At 38.7% G+C, this 26,776-nt stretch overlaps 1 protein-coding gene across 10 annotated transcripts in view; it reads right to left on the bottom strand.

Moving 5' to 3' along the window:
- Window positions 1–26,776, bottom strand: part of TTLL5 (tubulin tyrosine ligase like 5) — a 273,548-nt gene that overhangs the window by 133,484 nt on the left and 113,288 nt on the right. For 9 of the 10 annotated variants that reach the window (XR_006104524.1, XM_042473064.1, XM_042473053.1 and 6 more), the window contains 4 exons: window positions 25,257–25,295; window positions 16,322–16,378; window positions 7,099–7,250; window positions 2,718–3,036 (listed from right to left, as the gene is read on the bottom strand). Coding sequence is in view for 9 of the 10 variants with exons in the window: in XM_042473064.1 (XP_042328998.1) it covers window positions 2,718–3,036; window positions 7,099–7,250; window positions 16,322–16,378; window positions 25,257–25,295 (567 nt within the window). In the remaining variant the exon portion in view is untranslated. The remainder of the gene's footprint in view (window positions 1–2,717; window positions 3,037–7,098; window positions 7,251–16,321; window positions 16,379–25,256; window positions 25,296–26,776) is intronic. The other variant, XM_042473088.1, reaches the window with a different exon arrangement.

Genomic DNA, 26,776 nt, shown 5'->3' with positions numbered 1-26,776 from the left:
CTATGGCAATAAGCACCCCATGATGAAAATGTTGATAAGGTCTATGCTGGTGGTATCTCTGATAAGAGGAAGCAGTATTGATATCTGACCTCAACATCAAATGGGAGCGGGACCTAGAACATCGATGATGCCAATGAGGAGATGAAATCAGCAGCAAAGGCCCATGGAATATATGTTCCAATGCAGCTTCCCAGAGAGAAGTGGAGGCCTCAAGTAGCATGGTCACACCTATGGCAGATTGAAAAAAGGTTTGTGAAGGAGACTTGTGTTCCCTTGGATGCTTCTTCTTCTTCTTCTTCTTCTTCTTCTTCTGCTTATGTCTCAGTACTGATTGCATCTTGACACTGAGAGACTTCCCTGGAGTTGGAGACTGTGAAGGCTCACTATCAACAAGTGCTTTGTTTTTGCCTGGATACAGACAGACTGCCAGGGAGCGTTTGGCCTCATGTTTTCAGAGACTGGCTGCCAGAGAAACCAAAGATAGCTTAGCCTCCAAACTCAATATCGACTTTTCCATCACCTTCAAGTTGAGGGTCGATATCAAGGCTCAGTGAACCTCCTGATTTACTAGGGAGCTGGGGATGATAAATTAAATGGGATGGAAACAAGAGCATCAATGGTAGGAAACTCAGAACAAGTTCAACCAAATACAGACTAGATTCCATTGCAAAGCCATGGCAGTGGTAGGAGCAAAGAAATTATCCTTCTCTCCCAACACTGCATCTGCACAATGTTGTCCACTGAACTTTTCTCAAGTGGTCAGAGGCTTTTATGCTCTGTCCCACAGAAGCATAGAAAGCCATAGGTGGATGACCTATGCTGGAGACTAGACAGAGGGAATATGCTCCTGGTCATACATAATATCAATCATGGTACACTGGGCCCTTGGTATCCACTTGGGTTTTGGCTCCAGGACCCCCTGTGGATAACAAAATCCATGGATGCACAAGTCCCATTAAATACAATGGCATAATAAAATGATGTCCCATATAAAATGGCAAAATGAAGGTTTGCTTTTGGAAATTATACATTTTTAACATATTTTCAAACCATGGATGCTTGAATCAGTGCATAAAAATATATGGATACAGAGGGCTGATTGTATTCTTCTGAGCCACCCCTCTGGGAAGAGACTTGCAGGTACTGTTCTAGACCTTCTTGGAGGAGAGAACTCAAAAGGTGCCAGGGGGTTCTAGTTGGACCCCATGGCCACTGGCTTGTGGGCTCCTCTCAACATGAAATCACAGGAAATTTTAGTTTTCTTTCATTCAGTTCCAAGGAAACTGTCTCTGTGCTAAACCAGTATCTGCTATTGGTAGTGGACTGGAAAAATTGAAGCGTCATCGAGACAAGACAGAGGTGCCCCTGGTCAGAAGAAAGACAGATAGGGGAACAGGGATTCAGCCTGTGCTCAATGGAGTTACTTCCTCTGAACCATCAGGTTCATAGCTTGGTAATGCTCCAGGAATCAGATTTGAGCATGGGGACACCTGGTTTTCATCAGTGGCCAGGACTGTCTTTGCACAGCTAAAACTGGTGCACCAGTTGCACCTGTTCCTTGAGATGTGACACATACCTTTATGACATCTCATCTGTATAATGGTAACACATTCTATGTCAGACTGACTTTGAAACCTGAAAATTTCAGTGGATCCAAAATACTGCAAAAGTCTGCTGAGAGAAACTGGTTACAGGAAAACATTTAACTCTCATATTGAAACAGCCACTGGTTCATTTCCTTGCAGAATGCATGCTGGTTATACCCTTTAAAGGTCTATACAGCTTAGATACAGACTATCTGTGCAAGACTGTGGCCCCATACAGACAGGCCAAAATAAAGCTGCTTCGGCCACTTTGGAGGTATGCTGTTTAAATGATGCATGTGTCCTAAGAGCTGGAAGCTGCACCAAAGCTATGCTCCAGTCCTTAGGACTGGATTGTGGTTTTGTTGTGGCTTCTGGATGCTTAGGATGCATGCATCATTTAAATAGCATACCTCCAAAGTGGCCCGAAACAGCTTTATTTTGGCCTGTCTGTATGGGGCCTAAATCTCCCTATATGAGCCTGTCTGAGTTTTAACATCTGTGAGGAAGGGCATCCCTTGGTCTCACCACTACTATCACAGGCCCATTTGGTGAGGATATGTGAGCCAGTCTTCTTGATGGCTTTTCAGAAGGTGCGGAATTCACTTCTATGGGAGGTTTTGATTAGTTTCCATCTTTTTTTGTTTTTGTCGATATGCAAAGACTTTTTTTTATTTAGGCAGGCCTTTGGTTTTCAACTTGGTCTAGCAATATGTCTTTAAAACTGTTAAGTTGTGTTTTTAGACAGAATTGTTGCTTGTTTTTAAACTTTTGTATTACTAGTTTTTTATCTGTAATTTGTTTCAACTTGTAAGCTGTGTTGAATTTTGTGCTGGAAGGAAGGCGGGATATAAAATAAATACTGTAAATAAAATTGTCCTTTAATTTTTAAAGGATGATTTTTGATAAATGAATTCTTTTTATAGTCAATAAAAACCATTAGAAACCATTGCTGCATTTTGTTAGAGTAATTTGTGTAACAAATAATATTTTGTTTACAAGGTTTTGAGGTGCTACAATAATTCAGTGCCCTTCTCTACCAGCCACTATATATGTCATAGCAACTTGAAAGTTCTCACAGGCATACATATTTCTTCACTTATAATTCACTTCAACCAAAGAATGAAAACTTACCTGAGATTCTTGTTCTGATGAAGAACCTGTAGCAAATTAAAAGGAAGTTCAACAACCATTGGCACAGGTTGCAATTTGCTTTGGAGTGGTAGCCCTTCATGTCTAGGTTTCTCTTCAAGTTGGTTCTTTCTCAACTTCTCTTGGTGAGCAGGCTCCAACTGCTCTGACAACTGTGGTTTAGATTTCACCTTCATATTCCTAAGACAATCAGCTGTTTCACCCTGAGGTATTTCCAGTTCTTCATCCTCCTCTGCTGTCTCCTCCTCCTCTTCAGATTCCATTTCTGACTTAAGGACAAAATCAGTTGACTGTGAAGTCCCTGTTAAGAATTAATATATTACCAGTTTTCAACATTTTAGCACCAGTGAAGTATGGCAGAAAACTTCAGCTCTTATATACACCAATGCAAATGACACAGTATTGATGCAGAAAAAAACTTTTATTTTTATTGAAAAGACTCAGTAGTGAGTAGTGCACATATAACAAAATAAATCTACTCAGAAAGAACTTTGAATCCTGGGAAACTGATTTTGGTAAGCAATTTATTGCTTTCACACATCAACACTGACTACTGTAAATATCTGAAAGACCTGTATCACCTCACCCAGCTCTTTAAAATGTAGGGCAATGTATACGATTTGCATTTTTCTGGATGATATTATATTCTGTTTCACAACTGTATAAATAATGTATATGCTCATGTATAAATCTAGATATTTTCATTAAAAAAATGAACCAAAAACCCTGGGTTGACTTATCCACAAGTCAATGTATGAGTGGTGAAAGAAGAAAGCTTAGTCCATCCTAGGAGCACATAAAAAATGCACTGATCTCCTCTACTCTCTCCATCGCCACATGGCACCACTTCTGACATTTTTTAATGCCTGGGTGGGAAACTGGTAGTGGCAGCTCTTTGGTATTTCCCCTCAAAGAAGCACTAAGAATCAGGCTCTGGAGGATTTTAATATGACATTTATGCATTTTGTTAGTTTTTCTGGATTAAAATCAGACAGTTATCATATTAAAGTTATAAGCTATAATCACTGTTAACAAAGTTACCATTTTCTTTGCTTTGCCTTTACATCCTTTTTGATATGTATGCATTTTCTTAGTCTCTTGCCTGTGCCTGGTTAGTTTCCCCACACATCACTCAACCACCATTTACTGTAGTTGCCTCCTCATCAATCCTGCCTTTATGGTGAGCACAGTTACGTCTGATATAATATTGTAACTATTTGGCATAATTTTCCTTTGCTTCATCTTCTACATCCTTTTTAATCTGCCCCTAAGTTTTACCATCAACTATTCTTGAGTCATGTAAAAATGCATAATTTTGACCCCAAAACCTGCCCTGGACATATATATATAAGGGCAACTTATTTCAAGTATACACCGTATGCTTTATACCTGGGGCCTTAATACCACTCAGTGCTGTAGCTGAAGAAGTGGGTTTATAGCCACAAAAGATCATACTAAAATAACAAGTAGCTAGTCTTAAAGATACTGCCACATTTCCCTTTTTGTCTCCCTCCCTCCCTTCTTTTAATCCTCACAAGTGGGTTTGTCTGTACCTTTAACTGAAGCAGTTTGTACCACCTGTCTCCTCAAAGCTATATCTGATTGTCAATTTCACCATGTTTTAAAAATGTTATAGGTGTGCTCAAAGCCACAGCATTACAGATTTCATAAAAACATTCATTGGTTGAGAACATCTACATTACTGTCATCATTCTTGTGGAATGTGCCAGCACAAGCTATGGCCATAGTCTCTTTGCCTGGTTGTAACAGAGGTGAATGCATGCTTTAATCCATCATGACAGCTGTACTTTTCAAGTGTGTTGGCTCTTTGTTTGTGGATTAAAATATAAAAACAAGGCCTGAGTGTGTATGAAGGTCCATGTGCTGCAATTTAAGGATTCATCTTACATATAATGTACATAATTTTTTCCTCTAATCATGAGGCACATTAGTGCAGAAGGTTGGAAGTGATATTCCCTCAGACAGAAATTTGAAACTATCTTAGATAGGAATGATTGATCTAAAAATAAAATCACTTTATTGTTGTTGAACTGATACAAATTTTCACTGACTGAAAATTGTGAAATTTCTGAAACCCTTCTTGCTGATTTTATGCCACTAAACCAACGGTTTTGAGGATCATGAATCTTATCATTCCTGCATAGGTTTGAAAGGAGCACCTGTTAAGACATTCAACACCTATTTCAAGTTAGAAATCCATGTTTTACGGTTGGTCCTTTAGTGTTGTTCTGCTCAAGGAACCCATAACATGAGGATTTTTTGTACAGCTGAAGGTGCAGCAACCTGGCTTTTAAGAAATTTGGTTCCTGTTCCTGCACATAGCAAACATGTCAGTATGGGATCAATCTTTCTAAATGTCCAGTTGGCTGAATACTTCCAGACTGAGGTACTACTTCCCCTAGATGTATTACTGTCAGCCTGCCAAGGTTGAGGACATTAATTTCTCCATCCATTTTTGAAGTTTAGATGCATCTTTGCAAAGCAAGTGGGATTTGATCCCCCTACATTTGTTCATGTAAAACTGCACTGTATTATCGTACTTAAGAACTTGTATGTGTGTACCCTGCACCAAATGCCAGAAAGTTTTCAAAATCAGACAGCTTTTAATCGAGCCAATTTGTTCTGCTAATCTTGGAATCCACTGGCCGTTGGCTGTTTTTCCCAGGCATAAACCCTCATCCCATTAAACTGGCACATATTGTTACACTTTTCTAAAAATGGTGTTCTGCACTATAGGTTGAGTTTGTGAGCCCACCAACATAGAGATCCTATTCTTGGCCTTACAGCATAAATTGGCAGTTTCTTTTTAGCGTTAACACCGTTTAGTGTAGAAGTATGAGCCACTACAGCTGGCATGTACAGCTGGAGAACACGTGCATAATAAAATCTGGACCACTGATACAATTAACGCCTGCACATGTGTCATGTGCATAATTTCAGCCTCTTGTTCTGAATAAACCTTTGAATTCCTTCTATATTTTTTCTGCTCTATCATTTGAGACACAGATCTGTGTCCTGTCTATGTCCGTAGCCCTTCTCAGATGTGTTGAAGACTCTGTGAGCTGAAAGTAACTTTTCTTAGTTCTGCAAAATACCTTCCTTCAGTAAAATGTTGTCCAGATATGGGGGATACATTAAAGCTTCTCATCTCAAATGAGTCACATGTAGTACCAGAACTTTCCTAAATACTTGGGATGCCAATACAAGATCAACATAAAGTGCTAGAAAATGGTTGTACTGATTTTGGTAAAAGAAATGTACATACTTTATGTGAATTAGAGGCATATGAACATGAAGATATGTCTCTTTAAAGTTGATTGGTATCAAGAAATTGCACCTTGGAGGTCTGCACTGGGCTATGCTCTCTGTGACTAGCAGAGATTTGTCTAGCTACTGGATATTCCACCCACAGAACTGTTGTCTCTGGTCACAAAGGTACAGTAATTTTTTTAAACTTTTTGTTATAAGAAAACATGGACCTTGTCACCAGGGTCACCCCTGCAACCACTGAGTTAAGATGAAAAGCAGCATTAGCAGACAATGCAGCAACACTCTACTGTCTTCTTTTTCTTCATTTCTCTCCTCTGTATCCCACAGATACCTTTTCTTCTTCTACCCCCTTTCACTGGTAAAATTTTCTCCATTCTCCTTTTGAGCTCCAAATTTTTCTGTTCTGTCACTTTCTACGTTGTACCTCTATCTGATTTCTTCAGACCAATGTGAGTTTCTCTCTGCTCATCTAGTGAATACCTAGCCAACCTTTTTGCCTCACTATTGCTTGAAGATATAACTATCTTGTTTAATGGAGCATCAGGCACTGTCCCAAGGATATGCTATGTAGTTTAAACAAGCCACTTGTGAGAATGGGTCTTCACTGACTCTGTTCAGATGTGGGCAGCTCTAGTAATCTTAGCAGTTTCCTCTTTCTCTGTTAACTTGCATTACATTTGCTGAACTGCCTCATTTTCCATTTTCTCGATGGACAGAAAGGGCAAAGAAGGAAACACGTTAGTGCCTTACTTTTGTAAAAATATTGAAAGTATTAAGAAAAAAGGTTGAAAGCCTGAACGGTTGTGTAAAATTGTTAAGAAAGACATAGAAGCAACCCAAAAAGTTACTAATCCATATTAGTATTAATCCAATTAATTTGCTCTTCTGTAATTGCAAGAGACTGACAACTCATGAACCCTCCAGTATTGATAATGGATTACATATTAACAGACATGCAGGACAGGAAATACATACATACAGTTTTTAAAATCACATATGCAAATTAAGCTCCTCATTCTTTGAAGCTGTGTTCTCATGCTATTGTTTAAAAATGTACAAGACTTGCACATACCTGACAATCTTGAACGTCTTGGTCTCAATTTGCCATGACGTTGTCTTCGTTTCCGTACCTCTAGTGACAGAAGTTTCCGCTCATACAAAGCAGCATGAAGCTGAGCGTTACAATCCACACTGTCCAGGCCCAGATCTCCAGCAAGAGTTAAACTGCAAAAGAACAAAACAGAAAAAATAAAACTGAAAACTGAAAACTGAAAAATAAAAATCATTTCATTCTTATGTTTAGCAAAATGTGCACGCTAGGATGCATCTACACTATCAAAATAATGCAGTTTAACACCACTTTAACGCCATCTTACAGAATCCTGGGATTTGTAGTTTTGTGAGGCACCAACATGCTTTGGCAGAGAAGACTAAAGTCCTTGTAAAACTACAAATTCCAGGATTCCATGGGATGGAGCTACAGCACTTAAAGTGATGTCACACTGCATTACTTCTACAATAGAATCATAGAATCGTAGAGTTGGAAGAGACCGCAAGGGCCATCCAGTCCAACCCCCTGCCATGCAGGTAATCTAAATCAAAGCATCCCCAACAGATGGCCATCTAGCCTCTGTTTAAAGACCTCTAAGGAAGGAAACTCCACTACACTCCGAGGGAGTTTGTTCCACTGTCGAACAGCCCTTACTGTCAGGAAGTTCCTCCTAATGTTGAGGTGGAATCTCTTTTCCTGGAGCTTGCATCCACTTACTTGCTGTTCACCGCTATGATCTTTGGAATAGCGGTATATAAATAAAACAAATTATTATTATTATTATTATTATTATTATTATTATTATTATTATTGCTCCGGGTCCTAGTCTCTGGAGCAGCAGAAAACAAGCTTGCTCCCTCATCACTATAAATTATATTATTATTATATCCACAGCATTCCCTTCATCTAACAAGCTGGTAATTTTATCAAAATACAATGCAGATGCACTCCTAGTCTCCCTACTGAATTAATATTGAACAACTAATAACTCTTAAGAGGGGTCCATACACAATCACGCTAACTGGATCAAACGCTCCAGACTCAGCCTTTCTATTTTTTCACAAAGCAATTAAGAATCAAAAGGTTAGCCAATACATTTTTATTTAATAAAAAGTTATGGCAGTATTCTATATGGCCAAGTTGGGCTACTATTTATTATATTTATTAAAACATTTATATCCCACCCTTTGTCTGAAGAGCTCAGGGCAGCTTACAACAAATAATAATAATAATAATAATAATAATAGGATTTGTTTATATGCTGCCCAATCACTGGGAATCTGGGCAGTTTACAACAGAGGGGATAATAGACGGTTCGGATAATAGACGGTTCCCCGCCCTCAGGCTTACAATAATAATAATAATAATTAATAATTTGTTTTATTTATATACCGCTATTCCAAAGATCATAGCGGTGAACAGCAAGTAAGCTAATTTGCCCCCAACAGTCTGGGTACTCATTTTAGTAACCTCAGAAGGATGCAAGCCTGAGTCGAGCTTGGGCCCTTTTGCTGGTCTTGAACTCGCAACCTTGTGGTTTTGAGTGAATGGCTGCAGTACAGGCATTTAACCACTGCGCCACCAGGGCTCTTCTAAAAAGACACAACACAAAAGGAGAAGGGAATGGTGGGGGAGGGGATCGGGCCCAGCATTCTTCTCTCCCTCTGAGGCCTGGACCAAGGCAGATGGACTGGAGGGAGGGCTCTTCCTCTTCAGGCCTGATGGGGTTGGGCCTGTCCTTTCGCTCCCTCCCAGGCCAGAAGATGACAGTTGGAAGGAGGGAGGAGAGGGCTCTTCCTCTTCAGGCCCGATGGTGTTGGGCCTGTCCTTTCACTTCCCTCCCAAATTCAGTTTAAAACAATAAATAATAACAATTTCAGAAGATCAAATAAATCATTTATCAGTTAAAAAAAGACAATTTAAAATCAGTTGAAACAATTTAAAAGAATGCTAACGGTGACAATGTGCAAACTGGATAAAATCAATTAGGCCACAGAGACTAATACAAATTCATTCTATGACTTTCTCCTAGAAGGACACTAGAACTTGTGCCAAGTGGGCCTCCAAAGAGATGCTATTCCACAACTGAGGTGCCACCACAGAGACGGCTGATTCCCATGTCCTCTTACGATACGGGGCATAGAGGAGGGCCCTTCCAATACACTTGAATTCTCAGGCAGGCATATATAAGGCAAGGCATTCCTTCAAAGTTCAAGGTCCCACAGCAGTTAGAATTAGTAAATCAGTCAGAATTAATTAAAATTTTAAATGACATCATCGGCATCTTGAATTCAGATCACAAGCATACTGGTAGTCAGTGCAACGCCTTTAAAAACCACTGTTTATTAGTTCTATATGGTGTAACAGTCAGCAATCTGGTTGCTGGATTCTGTACTAGTGCAGTTTCCCAGTAGTCTTCAAGGGGAACTTGAAGACTGCACAGTGGTAGTATACAGTGGTACCCCGGGATACGAATGCGCCGCCTTACGAAATTTCCAGGTTACGAAAAAAATCCATTTAAAAAAACTGTTCCGGGTTACGAAGGTTTTTTCGGGTTACGAAAAAATTTTTTGGTGCTTTTCGGTGCTATTTCACACGAAATCGCGGCTTTTCCCCATTAGCGCCTATGGGTTTTTCGGCTTGCGAAGTATTTCGGGTTACGAAAGCGGCGGCGGAACGAATTAATTTCGTAACCCGGGGTACCACTGTAACTGGGATTTTACCAGTGCATTCACAAACTACTGTCCAAGAAAGGCTATAGATGGCAGACCAGACAGAAATGGCCCCAAACAGCCTAAACCATGTACAGTGGTACCCCGGGATACGAATGCGCCGCCTTACGAAATTTCCGGGTTACGAAAAAAATCAATTGAAAAAAACTGTTCCGGGTTACGAAGGTTATTTCGGGTTACGAAAGAAATTTTGGTGCTTTTCGGCGCTTTTTCGCACCAAATCGCGGCTTTTCCCCATTAGCGCCTATGGGTTTTCGGCTTGCGAAAGCTTTTCGGGTTACGAACGCGGCGGCGGAACGAATTAAATTCGTAACCCGGGGTACCCCTGTAGTTCACTTGGCCCTCCAAGAAGCCCTGGTGGCGAAGTGGTTAAATGCCTGTACTGCAGCCACTCACTCACAAACCACAAGGTTGGGCATTCAATACCTGCCAGGGGCTCTGGGTTGACTCAGCCTGATATCCTTCCAAGGTCACCAGCTTGTTGGGGACAATTAGCTTAACACTGTAAACCGCTTAGAGTCCACTGATAAACGGTATAGAAATGTACTTGCTATTGTTAAATGTACTTGCTACCCAAAAATACTCCAAGCTATGCGTGTGCCCCTTTGGGAGGAGCAAAACCTCATCCAGGGCAAGTAGTTTGAGAACTAATAATCCACAAAGCCTGTTTTACTGGGATTTGGATTCAGATTACTGACACTCATCCAACTCATTACACCATTCAGGCACTACTCCAGCACCTTCAAAGCTCCAGCTGACTGCATTGACAAGGTGAAGTAGAGTTAAGAGTCATCTTGCTCCTCCCAAAGGGGCACATGCATAGCTTGGAGTGAAGGCTGCGCCCAGCGGACCAAACCAGGAAGGAGCTCTGAAATGGAGCTCCTTCCTGCGCCGCGCTAAGGGCGCACTAAGCGCCCTGGCGCGGAGCGAGGATATCACGTCTGAAGTGTTATTGCCTTGGATGTCATATCTTCTCCAACATACATTCCTGCCAAGAGTATGTGTCCAGCTCAGTGATACCAAGAGGTTTACATATGCCAACTGTGAAATGTTTTTCTTACTCCATGCCCTAAATATATGATGGATCTCTCTATTAATTTCACATTATGGGATAAAGAATGTTTTCTATGAGAGACATTGCACAAAACTTCAGTATGGTTTCTTTGTCTACATCCTCCTCCAGGCCCTGGTATACTTGACTCTGATTCCTTCATGTACTAAGTCATTCCATCACTGCCTCTCATTAGTATCTTTACTTAGCCCTTCTTAGATAGGATCGTGTACACTTATTACCTCCCCAGTTTTGAACATGGAGAGGAGATTTTCCTCTTCTAAGCACTCTCATCAATTTCTCTTCATGTTTCACCCATTAAATGATATGGACCAGTGGTTCTTAATCTGTGGCCAATGGACTTCTAGGGGATAGCAATGTCCTTACAGATGTCCTCGGGGCCTTTGGAGGCTTGCTTGCCCTCCTTGCTTCTTTCTTCAGCAAATGGGCTGCACGTGGAGGGACAGACAATGCAGAAAGAAGGAGCCCAGGAGGGTGACTGGGATGAGTGGCAGGAGAGTCCTCTGCCAGGCTCCACTGCTATGCTCCCTGGGAAGGCTCACTTGCCCTCCCTGCCTCTTTCCCCTGCAGCTTGAGTAAACATGTATCAAAGACAACTGCAGCTGTCCCGAATCAAGGTGTACAGTACGTACAGCATTTGATGCACTTTAGGGTTGCTATATAAAACTCTGTTTTCAATGTCATTTGCCATCAGGTAATTTTCAATTTACAGCAACCCTATGAATGAGAGACCACCAAGAGCCCCAGTCATCAACTAACCTGCTCAGGTCTTGCAAATTTCTAATGAGTCACCTTGTCTCCTGACACAGGCTGAGTCTCCCTTATACAAAATGCTTAAGATAACTTCTGTATTTTGGGTTTCAGATTCCCTCCACCCCTCCAGATTTTGGAATATTTGCATATACAGATGGAGATGGGATCCAAGTCTAAAAATGAAATTTATTTAAGTTTCATATATATGTTATACACATAACCTAAAGGTAATTTCAACCATAATATTTAGATAATTTTGTGCATGAAACAAAGTTTGTGTAAACTGAACCATGAAAAAGTAAAGGTGTAAATTTTGATCAGTACTCATTCCAATTATTTGCTATTTTCGGAAAGTAATATGGAGTCATAGGAATAGCAATAGCAGCTTCATTTATATACCACTTCATACCATACTAAGCAGTTTCTAAGCAGTTTACAACTGTAAGCTAATTGCCCCAACAAGCTGGGTACACATTTTAGTGACCTCGGAAGGATGCCAGGCTGAGTCAACTCTGAGCCCCTGACTGAACTTACAGCCGTGTGGTTTGTGAGTGAATGGCTGCAGTACTGGCAGTTAACCACTGCAGCACCAGAGTCATCTGCTTATCTTCAATTGTTGATGTTCCTCTCCTCAATTTTCAAGCCTGCTTCCTCTGAGTCTAATCCTGCTTTCTGTACAATAGATTCTGTATATAAATTAAACAGACTGGCTGATGAAATGCAGCCTTGCCAAGAGGAAATCATTCTGTTTCTCCATATTGGGTTTTGACAGTGGACTCTTTTCCAGAGTAGAGGCTACACATCAGGCCAATTAGATGCTGTGGCACTTCCATTTCTTTTAGATTCAAATTTCTGTAATCTATAAAGGATAGTTTTATTCATATTTTTTTCAAGGATTTATATCCCGCCTTTTGCATTTTGCACCCACCTGCTGCAGTTTCCAAACAGTTTCCAAGAACAGCCCCACATAGAGCTTATTACAACTGTCCAAGCAGGATGCAATCAAGGTATGTGTCACCATAGCCAGATCTGACTTCTCAAGCAACGGGCGCAGCTGGAACACTAGTTTTAACTGTGCAAATGCACTCCTGGCCACAACTGAAACCTGGGCATCTAGGCTCACATCTGAATCCAGCAGCACAGCCAAGCTGCGAATCTGAGATTTCAGGGGAATTGTAACCCCCCCCCCCCCCATCCATCACAGGATGAATCCCTATTACCTGATCTGCCTTATGACTTACTAGGAGCACATCTGTCTTGTCTGGATTAAGTTTCAATTATCCTCATCCAATCCATTACTAACATCTGACACTGGTTCAACACAGAGACAGCTTTCTTGGAGTCAGATGGAAAGTAGAGATAGAGTTGGGAGTCATCTGCATACTGCTGACACTGCACTCCAAAACTCTGGATGACCTCTCCCAGAGGCTTCAGGATGATTTTCTTCTGAAATCCTTTGGTGTATTTCATTATCCAATGTGTGTTAGCAATATGATCCCTAGCGCCTCTTTCTTTTCTGAACTCAGCTTTGTCATCAGACATTTCTCGTTCCATATCTGGCAAAAGTTTTTCTTGTAATATCTTGAGCATCACTTTCTTGCATGGAAATCAGTGCAGTCATCCAGGGTGTCCCTTTTCTTGGGCACTGGAATATATATTGAATATTTCCAGTCTGTGCGACATTGTTTTGCTTTCCTTTTTTGTTGGGAATTTTTCTCTCTTTACAGCTTGAAACAACTCTGCCTGTATACCATCTATTCCTGGTGATTTAATTGTCCCAAGTGCTTTTAGAGTATTTTCCAATTCATTTTCTAAAATTGTGGATTCAACTTCAAATTCTTTCTTGAAGGAATCTGTCATCACTTGGTCACTTATATAGTTCCTCAGGGTTTGTATCTATTGACTTTTTATTTTGCATTGATCACATCTTGGTCATGTAGCATCCCTTGGTTTGACTTTCTCTTTAATTTTATGGACAAGGACTCTTCTTCTGCCTTTTTATTGTTGTAATCTTCTATTTTTTTACAGTGATTATTATGATAATTCTTTGTCCCTATACACAAATCACTGAATAGCCACATTTTGGATTCTGACCCTGTTTCTGTTATATGTCCTTAACACACTGAACAATTTCATTTGTCATCCAATTAGGCTTTTCTATCTTTTTGGCTAGAGACAGTGTTTTTGTTTTTTTTTTCATTCTTCCCTAATGATGTTGACTCAGAGTTCTTCTGATTCCCTGTAAACTATGCGTAGTACAGTGGACCCTTGTTATACGCTGGGGTTTGGTTCCAAGATCCCCCATGGATAACAAAATCCGTGGATGCTCAAGTCCCATTAAATATAATGACATAATAAAATGGTGTCCCTTATAAAAAAATGGAAAATCAAGGTTTGATATTTTACATTTATACTTTTTTGAACATTTTCAAACCGTGGATGCTTGAATCCGTGTATAGAAATCCGTGTATAAGAAGGGTCGACTGTACTGCAAATCTTCTTTACATGGTCTTTAAATTCTATAGGGATGTTTTTCAGGCTGTATTTTGGCAGAACGAAAGATTCAGTGTATTTTTAAAAAAATCTTTATTCTAATTTTAGATACCAGCAGTTCATGGTCTATGCCACAGTCTGCACCTAGTCTTGTTTTTGCACAGAGAAAAGAGCTTCCTCATTTTCTGCTTCTAATTATATAGTCTATCTGATTTCTATATTGGCCACCTGTTGATGTTCATATGTACAGCTATTTCTTTGTTTGCTGAAATAATGTTTTCAATGAACCAACTGTTGTCCTAAAAAAATTTAATCAGTTCTTCCTTGCTTCATTTCTTGAGCCTCACCCAAATTCTTCAACAATGTTTGATTCTGCTCTATTTCCTGCTTCTGCATTCCAATTGCCTATGATTATCTACATGTCCTATTTTGGTGTGTGGACAATTTCCTCCCACAGTTCAACATAGAATCTTTCTTTTCTTTTTCATCTGCCTCTGTGGTGGGAGCATAAACTTGGATCACTATTATATTGATATTATTTCTCTGGAATCTTGTTGATGCTATTCAATTAGACTTCATATTGTATCTCCTGAAAGCTTTTCCTATATTTTGTCTATTATTAATGCTTCCTCATTTCTCCTTTGATTACCATCTCCAGTGTAAAACAAGTGTAACTTATCTGATTGGAAAATCCTATTCCTATCCATTTAGCTCGCTCACATCAAGTATGGTTATGTTTAGGCATTCCATTTCTTGTTTTACAATTTCTAGCTTTCCGAGATCCATGCTTCTCATTCTCCAGGTTCCTACATCATATATTGTGCAGATTGCTTTCGACTTTTCTTTCACCTCTGAGCACATAAGCAGCTAAACATTCTTTCAACTTGAGTCCAGCTATGTCATTAGACACAATGCTACTTGTATTTGTCCTCCCTTTCCCAGAAACTGGTTGACTGCCTTCCAACCTGGGAGTGTCATCATCAGGCACAAACTCTTTATCAATTTCCAATTGTCTCTTTGCGGGGTTTTCATGGTTAAATACAAATTCAAAAGAGGTTTACTGGTGCTTCCCTCTGCACTGCACTAATCAGAGTTAGCTAAAGTGCCACTGCTATTGTCTCCAAGAGATCTTCCACCAGTCATCTGCACTCTACTGCTGCTGCCCAGTAGCTATTTGGGACACTTAGGCTGGCTCCTCTGTAAAATCATGTCTGATGTGGAAGACCCTACCAGTAGCAGTATTACTGGAAGCATAGCGTCTTGCCTAACAGGCATATGCTATCCCACTGCAACAGAAAGGTAATGACAAGGTGGGTAATGGATAAAAGAACCCTATGCTTCTGCAATTAAAAAATGTTTGATTTGCATCTGATATAAACCACAGCTTAGAATGGCATCATCATTTTAATTAGCCAATGCAAGTCTTGTGGCTGACAGAAATTCACCCACACCCAAAGTAGATTTATCTGTCCATTCAGCTAGAAGCTAAATTATCTCTGGAAAAGACAGAACCATTTTTTTTTTTAACAAGTAGTTTTCCAAGAGAATTTCCTTTGGGCCTACAATATGCAGAAAAATATGGGATCATTTTCAGTTTTTCTATGACTTTTTGTTCTTCAAAGACATGACATGTGGCGACTTCCACCATTACTAATAGGTTATGAAAGGTCAAAATTCTACAGCAACTTACCTGAAGGCCTTCTGCTCAATGCCACAGGACAGGTGTTTTAAGAAATTTGAATTGCAATTCTTATGTTTTTGACATGTGGTCCTGAACTCTTTCCTTATATGTTTAAGCTAAATAAACTCTGATTTCCTTAAAGAAAAGCAATTATCCATTTTAATCGCAACCCATGACTGGAATCTTTTTAAACATCAAATAATCAGGCTGCATGGTCAGATGAACCATGAACCAGAGAACTGCCCAACTCCAGCTGGGAATGGCGGAATCCTTTGAGCAAAAGCTGAAAAGAAGCAGAATTGACAGTTGTGTCTTTAGGGAACTGTGCTGAGAATGGATTTGCTGAAGCTATGCTAAAGGTAAGCAGTATAGTAGAGACAAGTGGAGGTTGAAGCTAGCTTCAGTTTATAAAACTTGGAACATCTGGGTAGGAACAATAAAGACCTTTGTTCAGTTATATGTAAGTCCACTGCTGGGAAAAGTAAAAGTAAAACTGAGAGGTTGCTTTGTTACCTGAGACTGCTGTTGAGACATCTAGTGGCGACACGCCCACTTTGCAAGTCAAAGCCTCTAAAGAGGAAAAAGAAGAGGCATTGTATGATTTCAGAGACTGCATCTTTGATTACAGTCTACTGACACACACTCTCTCTCTTTTTCCTACTAAGGCATATCATATGACCTAGGAGACGTTCAGAGAGAAGAGTCTACAGATAAAGGACTATCTAACTTGAATGAAAATTGATATTTGCAAACAGATGTTTTGTGCATACATAGATTATTATAGTAGTTAGACCCCAAGAAAAGAGAAAAGGATTTTCCAACAAGAAACTCTGAAATTAGTGGAAAGGACTTTCCCTCTTCATTACATAATGTGCTGTGAACCTTTAATAGTTTTCCCCTTTAGGGCAGAATACAAAGAAAATGTAGGGAAGACCCTTGTAAATTCTATTTCATTTTGATCCTACTTATAAGATACAAAACAGACTTAAGACAAAGTAACACTCTCTTAGATGTTAAGAAATCCAGGAATGCCACTAATAAAATACTATGTTTCTGCCTGCTTTATAGCTGAAAGAGTTTCTTATATCTGCTATATTTTCTGGAACTGGAAAACTGGAACACCTCTTATAACGGAACAAATATCCAACACATATAAAAATAATGTCTATATTCTCACCTTATTGTAAGCCATCTTCTGCACAGAACACAAAAATTATATTATACATTTCTCAATTGTTCTATCCATCTGTCTTATGATCATATGGTAAATGCAAGTCATAAATAAGCAGGAACCAAGCTGTAGATTCAACTAGCCCCAAAGACAAAGGACTCCAATTGCTAATTTTCAAAAAGCAGTGACTGTCATGTATTTTTTCTGTCAGGAAAAAATGGGTTTTCTGACAGAAAAGGAGACAGATATTCTTCAGTATTCATTCTTTGTTACTTTCTGCCAGTAGTATGATGTTATCTGCGTATTTTAAATTATTAATGTTCCACCCTCAAATTTTTTTTGTCTCCCTCCTCTGAGTCTAATCCTGCTTACATATATGTTCAGCACAAAGGTTAAACAGACATGATAAAACCTAGCTCTGCCTGATCCCTTTGCCGGTTGGAAACCATTCTATTTCTCCATATTCTGTCCTTATGCTGCCTCTTGTCCTGAATATAGGTTACTCATCATGACAATCAAATCTTTGGTGCATTCATTATCCAAAATATACTTGCTATAAAATCTCTAGTGACTCTTCTTTTCCTGAATCCAGCTTAGACATCTGGCATCTCTCACTCTGTATATGGTAGAGGCATTTGCTGCAGATTGAGCATCACTTTGCTTGCATGGAAAATTACTGTAATGGTCCTGTGGTAACTGCAGTATTTGGTGTCCTCTTTCTTAGGGATTGGAATGTATATTGAACATTTCCAATCTGTGGGTCATTGTTTTATTTCCTGTATTAGTTGAGATTTTAGTTAGAACGACAGTAGACTTTGTCTCTCTACACTGAAGCAGCTTTATTGGTATGCAACCTGTTGGTGGTGATTTATTTCTCCCAGGCACTCTGAGTGCAGCTTCCACTTCACTTTCTAAAAGCGACAGGGAGATATGTCAATGCCTGATACAGAGGGCGAGGCTCCCTAGTAGCCACAGCCTTCTGCTGTGGACACAAACACTGATGGGACAGAGATCTGGCAGTACCAGCCTCAGCAGACAACCATTAAGAGAAGAAGGGAGATGCTCAGAGCATTTATATCTAAAACACTCAGCAATCAAACAGTACCTATAGGAGGCTGCCAGACCATAAATATCCTGACATCTCCCGCAGGAAGGTGACCTTCATGACAAAAGCAACAGTCATGCCTCATGTTCCTGTTCGGGCTGCCTGACAACCTTAAACCTTGCTTTGTTTATTGACTATGCTCTTGGATCTCCCTTTGGACTGTTGTCTGGATTTATTGCTGGACTGTGCATGACTTAGACCGAACTGACATAGCTGCTTCTATTTCCTTGCTGGTGACCCATGCTTCTCTCTGTATTTCTCTTGGGCTCTGTATTTTCCTGCACTCCCTTTCTGAGAATCTAGTCTTGGGCTGCGACCAAAACAAGACAATGTGTGTCATAGAGCATCCCCATTCTTGGTTTAAATTTTCTTTTGATTTCTTGAATCTTATGGGAAAGGTCTCATGTTCTTCCTCTTTTTTTGGTCACTTTTTATTGTTCTGCATTATTATAGTAGTTCTTCTTGTCACTGTGTACAAGTTGTGGAACAGCTGCATTCTGACCAGGCAGGTAGGAAAGGAGGAAAATCACACTCCAGCTGGATAGACTCAATCAAGGAAGCTATGGCCTCAAGTGTGCAAGGCATGTTAATGACAGGATAAGTTGGAGGTGTCTCATTCATGGGGTCACCAAGACTCAAGATTGGCTTCACAACCATTAACACAGCATTGGTAAAACATGAAGTGTTGACACTTACCATGAATATTAGTTCTTGGATAGCAGGAGGAACAATCCACTCAAATGTGGGTCTTCCCACGCACCAGCTGGCCAGGTGGTTCACAATCCTTTTTCAGTAACAACAGTTGACTCATCTCCTTTCTCCGTCCATTTAATTCTAAAACCTTGCCCATAAACTAGGTGCTATCATTTAACTAGTAGTCTGCTATCTAATAAACTTATGAAAATAACTTTTTTCCCTTTGCAGCCAGCCAGAATGGAGAGCTCCTCTTAGTACTCAAGAATGAATATTCATACTCATTCTCTGGATAAACAGGAGAAGCAATCCACTCAAATTCAGGACTTACCTAAACCTCAGTATATCAGGTGAGAGTGGCTGCCCATAATCACCTCACGTCCTGAAGCACCATGCTACTGAAAACTGTCTATGCTGAACTATATTTATCTATACAGATAAATGCTGTTGGGAAAACATAAAACATGATCCATGGCCATGGTATTGCTAGTGTATTTTGTTCTGCTTTTTTGTTGCCACCTATTGAAAAATATTTGTTTATATTTTAATTCTGACCAGAGATGAGCAAATCAACCAGGAATATACCAAAATATTTATCCAAACCCTCAAAAACCTCTTGGTTCAGCAAAAATTCCCTTGATGTATTGCATGCCTGCTCAAACAGCCCGTGCATGCACATTTAAAATATTGCTCAGCAAACTAAACAATTCTGCATGATTATTTGATCAGGAATAACAATCCAATTCACCCTCAATTTCAAATGTAAGTTTTTACTTTTAAATTGTCTGTACATGTCTGCCCTTGATGACAGGAACAACATTCAGAAGAGCCAGATGCACCAAGTAATATATGATGTTTCTCAAGTCCCTCTGAGACCACTGTTCTTGTATAGAGTGGCCATGACAATGAACTCTCCATCCAGAGAAAGTCAATCTGTGAACATTGTTACACTTGGCTGTGTCACAAATGAAACTGTCCTATCCATATTCTTGCTGACTAATCACCAAGTAAGATCTTGTTTCAATATTTGAGGAAGATCCACTTTGATATGTTGCATATTTATGCTAGCTCCATATTTGCTAGCTGGCTGGCAAGGAATCAGGAATTGTAATTTTCTTGCATGGAATCTTGCTCATGGACCTGCTCCTTTAATAATATGTCATCCAAATAAGGATAAACATGAACTCCTTTCTTTCCAAAGATGAGCTACCAGTGGATCTAATACTTTTGTAAAAACTCTGAGAGCTGAAGCCAGGCCAAATGGCAGAGTTCTAAATTAATAGTGTTTGGCTTTATATTGGAAAAGAGGGTATTTCCTACAGAATGGGACCATAGGCACATGCATGTATGATTCTTTTAAATCAACTGAAACCAAACAATCTTTCTTGTGTAGATTTCCTTTAATGGTTTGCAAGGTCTCCACTTTACACTTTTCATATGTCACAAAACTATTTAAAATTTTAAAATCCAATACAGGCTGGTAAGTACCATTACTGTTCGGCACCATAAAAGAGAGAGAATACACCGCCTTAAATCTGCTGCTTTTGGGTATCTTCTCTTTAGTCCCAATGTTTAGATGATGTTCCACTTCCTTATTAAAAATCATAATTTCTTTCTCTACTCAAAAAGAGAAACCCCCCTCAAATAGGCTTTCTTTCCATGTTCTTCCATTATGTTGTTAGCATCATTGATTTCTTATCCTGGTTTTCAACCACAGTAGTCCCTTCCCTAAAGCAGGGGATCCCTTTTGGGCCCCCCCCCCCCCCGCCGCCCAAGGGAAATTCCACGTAAGCTTAAGCCCCATTAAAGCTAATGGGGCTCGTGCTTGCAGCGGCACAGCAGCATGCACACACCATGGGCGCATGCTATTACTCTTTCCGGCATGCAGTGACATTTCTTCCGGCATGGCTTCCAGCACTCCTTCCTCATAGATTTCCGAGGGCTTTCCTCCTTTAAATGGCATATAGGCCAAATTATTTCTGGACTTCTAATCCACCTCCCCGTAGCACAACCAAAGTGACCTATAAGTGATTGCTCAGGCTGTAATATTCCTTGTGACAAAGGCGACTGACTCATGCCCCATATTTGCTACAGACCTCAACCCCCCCCCCCCCCCCAATCCTTCTAAAGTCTCTATTAACTTATGTCTGCACCATCCTGAATATCTTGTATATCCTTAACCCATAGGACCACCACTCATGCAAACACTGATACTGCCATAAAATTCCTAATCATTAAAGCTGGCACCTCATGCACTTTTTTAATGGTGCCTCAGCTCTGCGCTCATCCACTTCTTTTACACTGTATCATTTTCTTAAGGGATATGTGATCCCACAATAGGTGCTATTATTGAAGCATCCAAAAACAACTTATCCCCCCCCCCCATTAAATATAGCTTCTGGCTAACATCAATCAGCTTATTAGTGTTTAATGAAGTATCCCACTCCAATTCTACTCCCTCTTTAAATATGTTTGGTAAAGGAAATTCCATAGATTTTGGAACTGGTCTTTTTAAAACTTAAGCTACAATCAACCCTTCATATCTACGAGTCCAGACGCCCTGCCCCCACGAATGCCAAAAGAGAATCAAGTTCCATTAGTATTAATGGCAGAGCATCCATGTACACATGCTGCCACTGTGATAAATGGGCCCATCTGCGGATGTTTAAATGGCAATTCCGCGCTTGGGGAGGGCTGACTGTATTCTATATAATCTATATTTGTTTCCTCTTTATCCTCTTGTGTACTATCCTAACACATTTCCACATCTAAAGTGGATTCCTAAATCCCTCTGTAAAAATAGTTTTTAGACACATTCTCATTTGCTGAATCAGTAACAGCAAAATCTTCAAGTGTCAGAAAACTGCATTTCCTCCACCTCTCCAAATTTCTCATCCTCTATTTCTGAATCAGAGGTAGATTCCTTGATTAAATGTTTATTTTATAATGCTCTTATGAAACCTTTGCTTTCTTATTATTATTTGCTTTTTTTATTTGCTCTCTTGAACACATCTGTCTTGCACTCCTTTCTCATCAGCCATTAATAAATTAATTACTTTTTAATATTGCTGAAATCAGATTTAGAATTCATTGAAAATAAATTATATTGAGGAATGTTTTGCAAATTCATTTGCATCAAATAATTCATTGTTTGCTAATTCATTGCAGCTGTGCTGGTTACCAAATTCAAAGGATTAAACTGCAATTCATTTTGTGGTCTTGAAGAGTTTATCTCTCTATTCACAGACTGGCTCTGAAAAGACTGGCTATGAATTGGTGGATACTGTTGGTATGTATCTTTATCTAGTAACTTCAAGTACAATATAAAAAAAAATAGCTATGGTGAAATACAAAGATGACAATCTCACCCCATGCCTGGCTGACTCTCAGAACTGTTCATCACAATATTTGACAGCTCAGTAGCTGCCTTCTTGCCAAGAATTAGAATAGTATTATTTCCAGAGATTGCCCTGCCACCCTCAGTCAAACCTTAATTATCAACATGGTGGCCTAAAGTGGCCATTTCTGTTTTATCTACTTCCAAACCATGATTCTCTGACTGGGAATGTCACAGACAATCAGGCTTTTTAAAACAAAAACAAAAACAAAAAACTGGCAAGGCTTTTCTGGCTTCATTGGCTTCTTTAGCCCTTCAGAACTCACTAATTTGTGGGACCTCTCTTTCTCCTTATTCTTTATTAAGGGGATAATGCTATTGCACACTGGCTCACTCACGCTAGACAAAATAAGTATTATTTTCAATGCTCCCTCATCTCTTTCACCAGAGCTATGCTTAGAAGCAAACACGTAGCTAGAATTATTTTTTTGCTTTCCAAATTCACAAACTGTTGGGCAGCAGTCAATGAGATGGGTGGTGTGTGGGGATAACCTGAGCTTGAGTGGATTGTTCCCTCTGTTTATCCAGAGGATTAAGGTGACAACATTTGGATATTACTGTACATATAACCCATTAATGAGGCAGCATATTTCCCCAATAAAAGCCTAATCTAGATTCTGCTCTGCTATATTTGTGGTGGCCTCAAAGAAACACAGTTGTTCAATATGTATTAGTAAAGACTTATAAACCTACAACAAATATTTACACTTTTATAGAGGTTACCAAGAGATGAACAACACTAAATCCTTAGATAATAAATCTACAAAGAAAATGTTTTCCTAAATCTCTTTCTCTGTCTTTATATAAACACACACAGATTAATTTGAGTCTGTACCTTTGTATAGTAGGAGATTTAAGGCACGTATCTGATCCTGTACTGATTCTTGCTTACAAAAAAATAGCATGCCTTTAAAAGTAGTTCCATAGGAGCCTACATCTTCTGGGTAGTTATCAATTTATAATTAATTGGTTTTAGTGTAGATTCAAGAGAAATCTTATTCATCTTGTAATAACTGTTATGGAAACTTCATCCTTTCTCTGTTAAATTCCTATTGGGGTTAGATCCAGTCTTAATTGTACCTAAACCAGTATTTTCACTAAAATTCCATGTATTTTAGAAGGTCCAGCCCAAGTATGGGTAAGACTGCTTCCAATCCATTCTGTTTCTTTTTCATTCAGGAAAGCTGTATGTATATAGCCTTTACTTTTACAGTGAGCCTTCCACATTTGCTTTCTTTCTTTCTTGCTTTTTCTTTTTTCATATTTCCTGGCCATTTAATTAAGAATGGCATGGACACCTCTAACTATGGGTTTCTAACTTTGTTTCTCAGAACTAGATAGGTTGTGCAACCATTAGCAAAAGACAAGATGATCTCACAAGAGATATTTTACTTTTCATTGAAAAGTCTTGATTTTCTTAACTTTTGATAGCCCAATTTCTTTTCATTACAAGTTAGTGATTTGCTATCTATGTCACAATATGCACAATATTAATGAATGCATGCAGAAGCCTGAAACTACATTCAAATCAGTTTGTTGCTATCAAATATGTGTGCACCATTTTCTTTGTGACTTAAAAGCAGAACCTCTCAACAAGCATGAGTGACCAATAAGTGACTTAATGAAATATGTAACCTCCTAACAAATTGTCTTTTGTGGAAGCATGAAATACATCTGATGGTTTAACAATTAAAGGATGTTTAATTTATATTTCCTATAAAGCAGCTTAGAATGACATCAGGACTGCACCAGCAAACAAGGACAGACCTACATCCAAAGTGGCTCTCTCTCTTGCTCTTACTGAAAGATTGGATTTTGCTTTCTGGGGAATTTGAGGGGATTTTTGTGAATCCCTAAAAGGGCTTCTCTTTTGGTATGAGTATTCAGGAAGTTATGGAGCAATTGCCTGTTGTCTCTCCTCTCACTTTCTGAAGCAGCAAGTTCCACTCTCCACTTTCACAGATGGGATAAACAGGGTGCTATGTTTTTACAAATATTTAAAGTCCTCATGATCACATGCCATATACATCTGGAGTGAAAGAAACCTATAACCTTATTTTGTTCTTTTTTTAACTATTCCTCTTTTTACCTTATTACAATGTAAACTCTTAATTTATTTGAATAAATGCAATTTTGCTGTTTAATTATAATTCTAAGCTTGGAAGTGCATTTGCTTTGTACATCTCATGCTGATTTCTTGGCTAAAGTACTCTACCGAGAGTTTCCTATCCATTCATTTTAATTATCCCTCAATATTGGAGTTATTTTAGAAAAGGATGATTAATGAGGTACCCAAGCTGCCTTTAGAAGCTATATGATGGTAGTTGATTATGGTTTTCATACATTTCAGGAGCCCTGGTACCCTTACTTTGCCCTGCCAATGTTATATAATACCTTTATATCCTGTGTAAAAATTCCAGGTAAGTGATGATTATTTGAGCAAAGTGGCTGAATGGAGTTCTTTTATAGAAGTGGTATTTTCTCTTTGGTTCTAACAGACAAATCAGTTCCATATTTTCAAACATAGATGACTATGCAGAACTCACAGCTTAGAAACATCAGCTTTCATTGGAGAAATCAAGTAGCTGAGAGTGCACCCACAAAAGTCTATAATGAAATTTAATTTCTAAAAAGTGTTGCTGATGCATCTTAATTTATATGCAGATGCCACAGACATTTTAATCTGTATTAATTAAAGAGTCTTCACCATATCTCCAAGATCATACAAGTTAAACATGTGAAATGTGGCACAGAGATTAAGAGGATGCCAATACTAAGCACCCCAGGATTATTTTGTTTTTAAGCTGAGTGACTTAATTTTAGCTAATTAAAACCAGTCAACTGCATTGTTTTTCACTGACCAAGCAACCAATAGTGAAGAAAGGGTGCTCAGCCCAAGATATTCATTTCTTCAGAAATAGAAACTCACTTCGTAAAGAATTTGGTATGAAACTGGAACAACATTGTTTAGCTAAGGCTTTGTTTTCTTAACAAAAGGATCCTAGTTTAAGATTAATGAAGATCTTATGATATAACTATAAACTCCTTCACTTCAACAAATGTATTTACACAAGGTGCTTACCGAGTTAGTCTAGGAGCTGGACATCGCCTTGACCCACCTCTGCAGAGGGAAAGGAAAATATAAATACACCACAAATACACATCAATGCAGAGAAAATAAATAAAAAGATTACAAAATATTTTCCAAAAAATTAATTTGGACACCAAAAATGCCAGCTTCAGTTTAGACTGCAGGTAGTTTAAACTGTTTTGGAGGTAGTTAAACATCACTAACCAATGACTTGGCTGACGGCTTTTGTTCTAAACACAAATGGTTAAAACAGCCACTGGCAGTTTCTCTGAATGGACCAGTTTCCTCAGGTATGTAGTTAATAGAGGTAAACATTAGTCTGAGCTAAATAACCAATCAAGAAAATTAGAAGCAGAAAAAATTCATATACAAAACAAAAAATGACCATGTGACAGTGCAATCTGCTCCCAATCCTGCAATTCTATTTGATGGCCAAATTAACATTACACCTAAACTGGCTGATGACACTTAAACCTGCATTTAAAATAAGCTCACCACACTCTTAGAAAATTCAGAATTCCTGTGAATTGACTTCTCATAGAAAGTAAGTTGCCACAGCTTGGAACATTGACTCAAAGGGTTATTATCTAAAATATATAAATTTTTGTTAAAGATTGAACTAGAAAAAGAAATAATTAAAAGTAATATGATAATTTGGGCTCAAAATATTGGACATAATATCGAATTGGAACAATGGGAGTTTACCTGGAATAGAAGATTAAAATACACAAGAAGCCAAAATCTAAGAGAAAATTATTATAAGATGCTCTATAGATGGTATATTACACCGGAGAAGCTAGCCAAAATTTATGGCATTAACAATCAATGCTGGAAATGTCAAAAAGAAAAAGGAACTTTCTATCATAGCTGGTGGACTTGTTCCAAAGTTAAAAAATATTGGCAATTAATCCATAAAACAATTTGTAATATATTGAAAATAAAATTTAAATTTACACCAGAGACCTACTTGCTAAATATAATTGATAGATCATTAGAAAAAAAACATGGTAGAATAATATTTCTCTTGATCACTGCAGCAAGAATCATTTTGGCGCGTAGATGGAAAGAAGAAAGCTTACCAAAATTGGAAGAATGGATTGTTAAAATTTATGAATTAGCAGAAATGGACAAATTAACAAGACTATTGAACAACGAAGATACAGAAGAATTTCACAAAGATTGGAAGGAAGTGATGGATTTTTTACAACAAGAAAGAAAAGAACTTTTTATAGAAGGATTTAAAGACTAAATAGAACTAAGATACTGTATATCAACAATGTATTAATCATATTAAAGATATTAGACTATGATAAGTATATAGAATATCAGACAACAATGCTAAGGAAATGATTACATATGTTGGAGTTCGTTAGAAATAGATTTACTTATAAGTAGCAGGCACATGATAATAGTACAATGATAAATAAGGACCACAAAAGAAGTTATAAATTATATAATCTAAGTGCAAAAGAACGGAAGAATTGTTTTAGATAGGTGTAATAAATGTCTAG

This window comes from Sceloporus undulatus, chromosome 1 (genome assembly GCF_019175285.1).
Source record: "Sceloporus undulatus isolate JIND9_A2432 ecotype Alabama chromosome 1, SceUnd_v1.1, whole genome shotgun sequence".
Classification (NCBI taxonomy): Eukaryota; Metazoa; Chordata; class Lepidosauria; order Squamata; family Phrynosomatidae; genus Sceloporus; species Sceloporus undulatus.
This window is presented reverse-complemented; position numbering and strand designations above follow the sequence as displayed.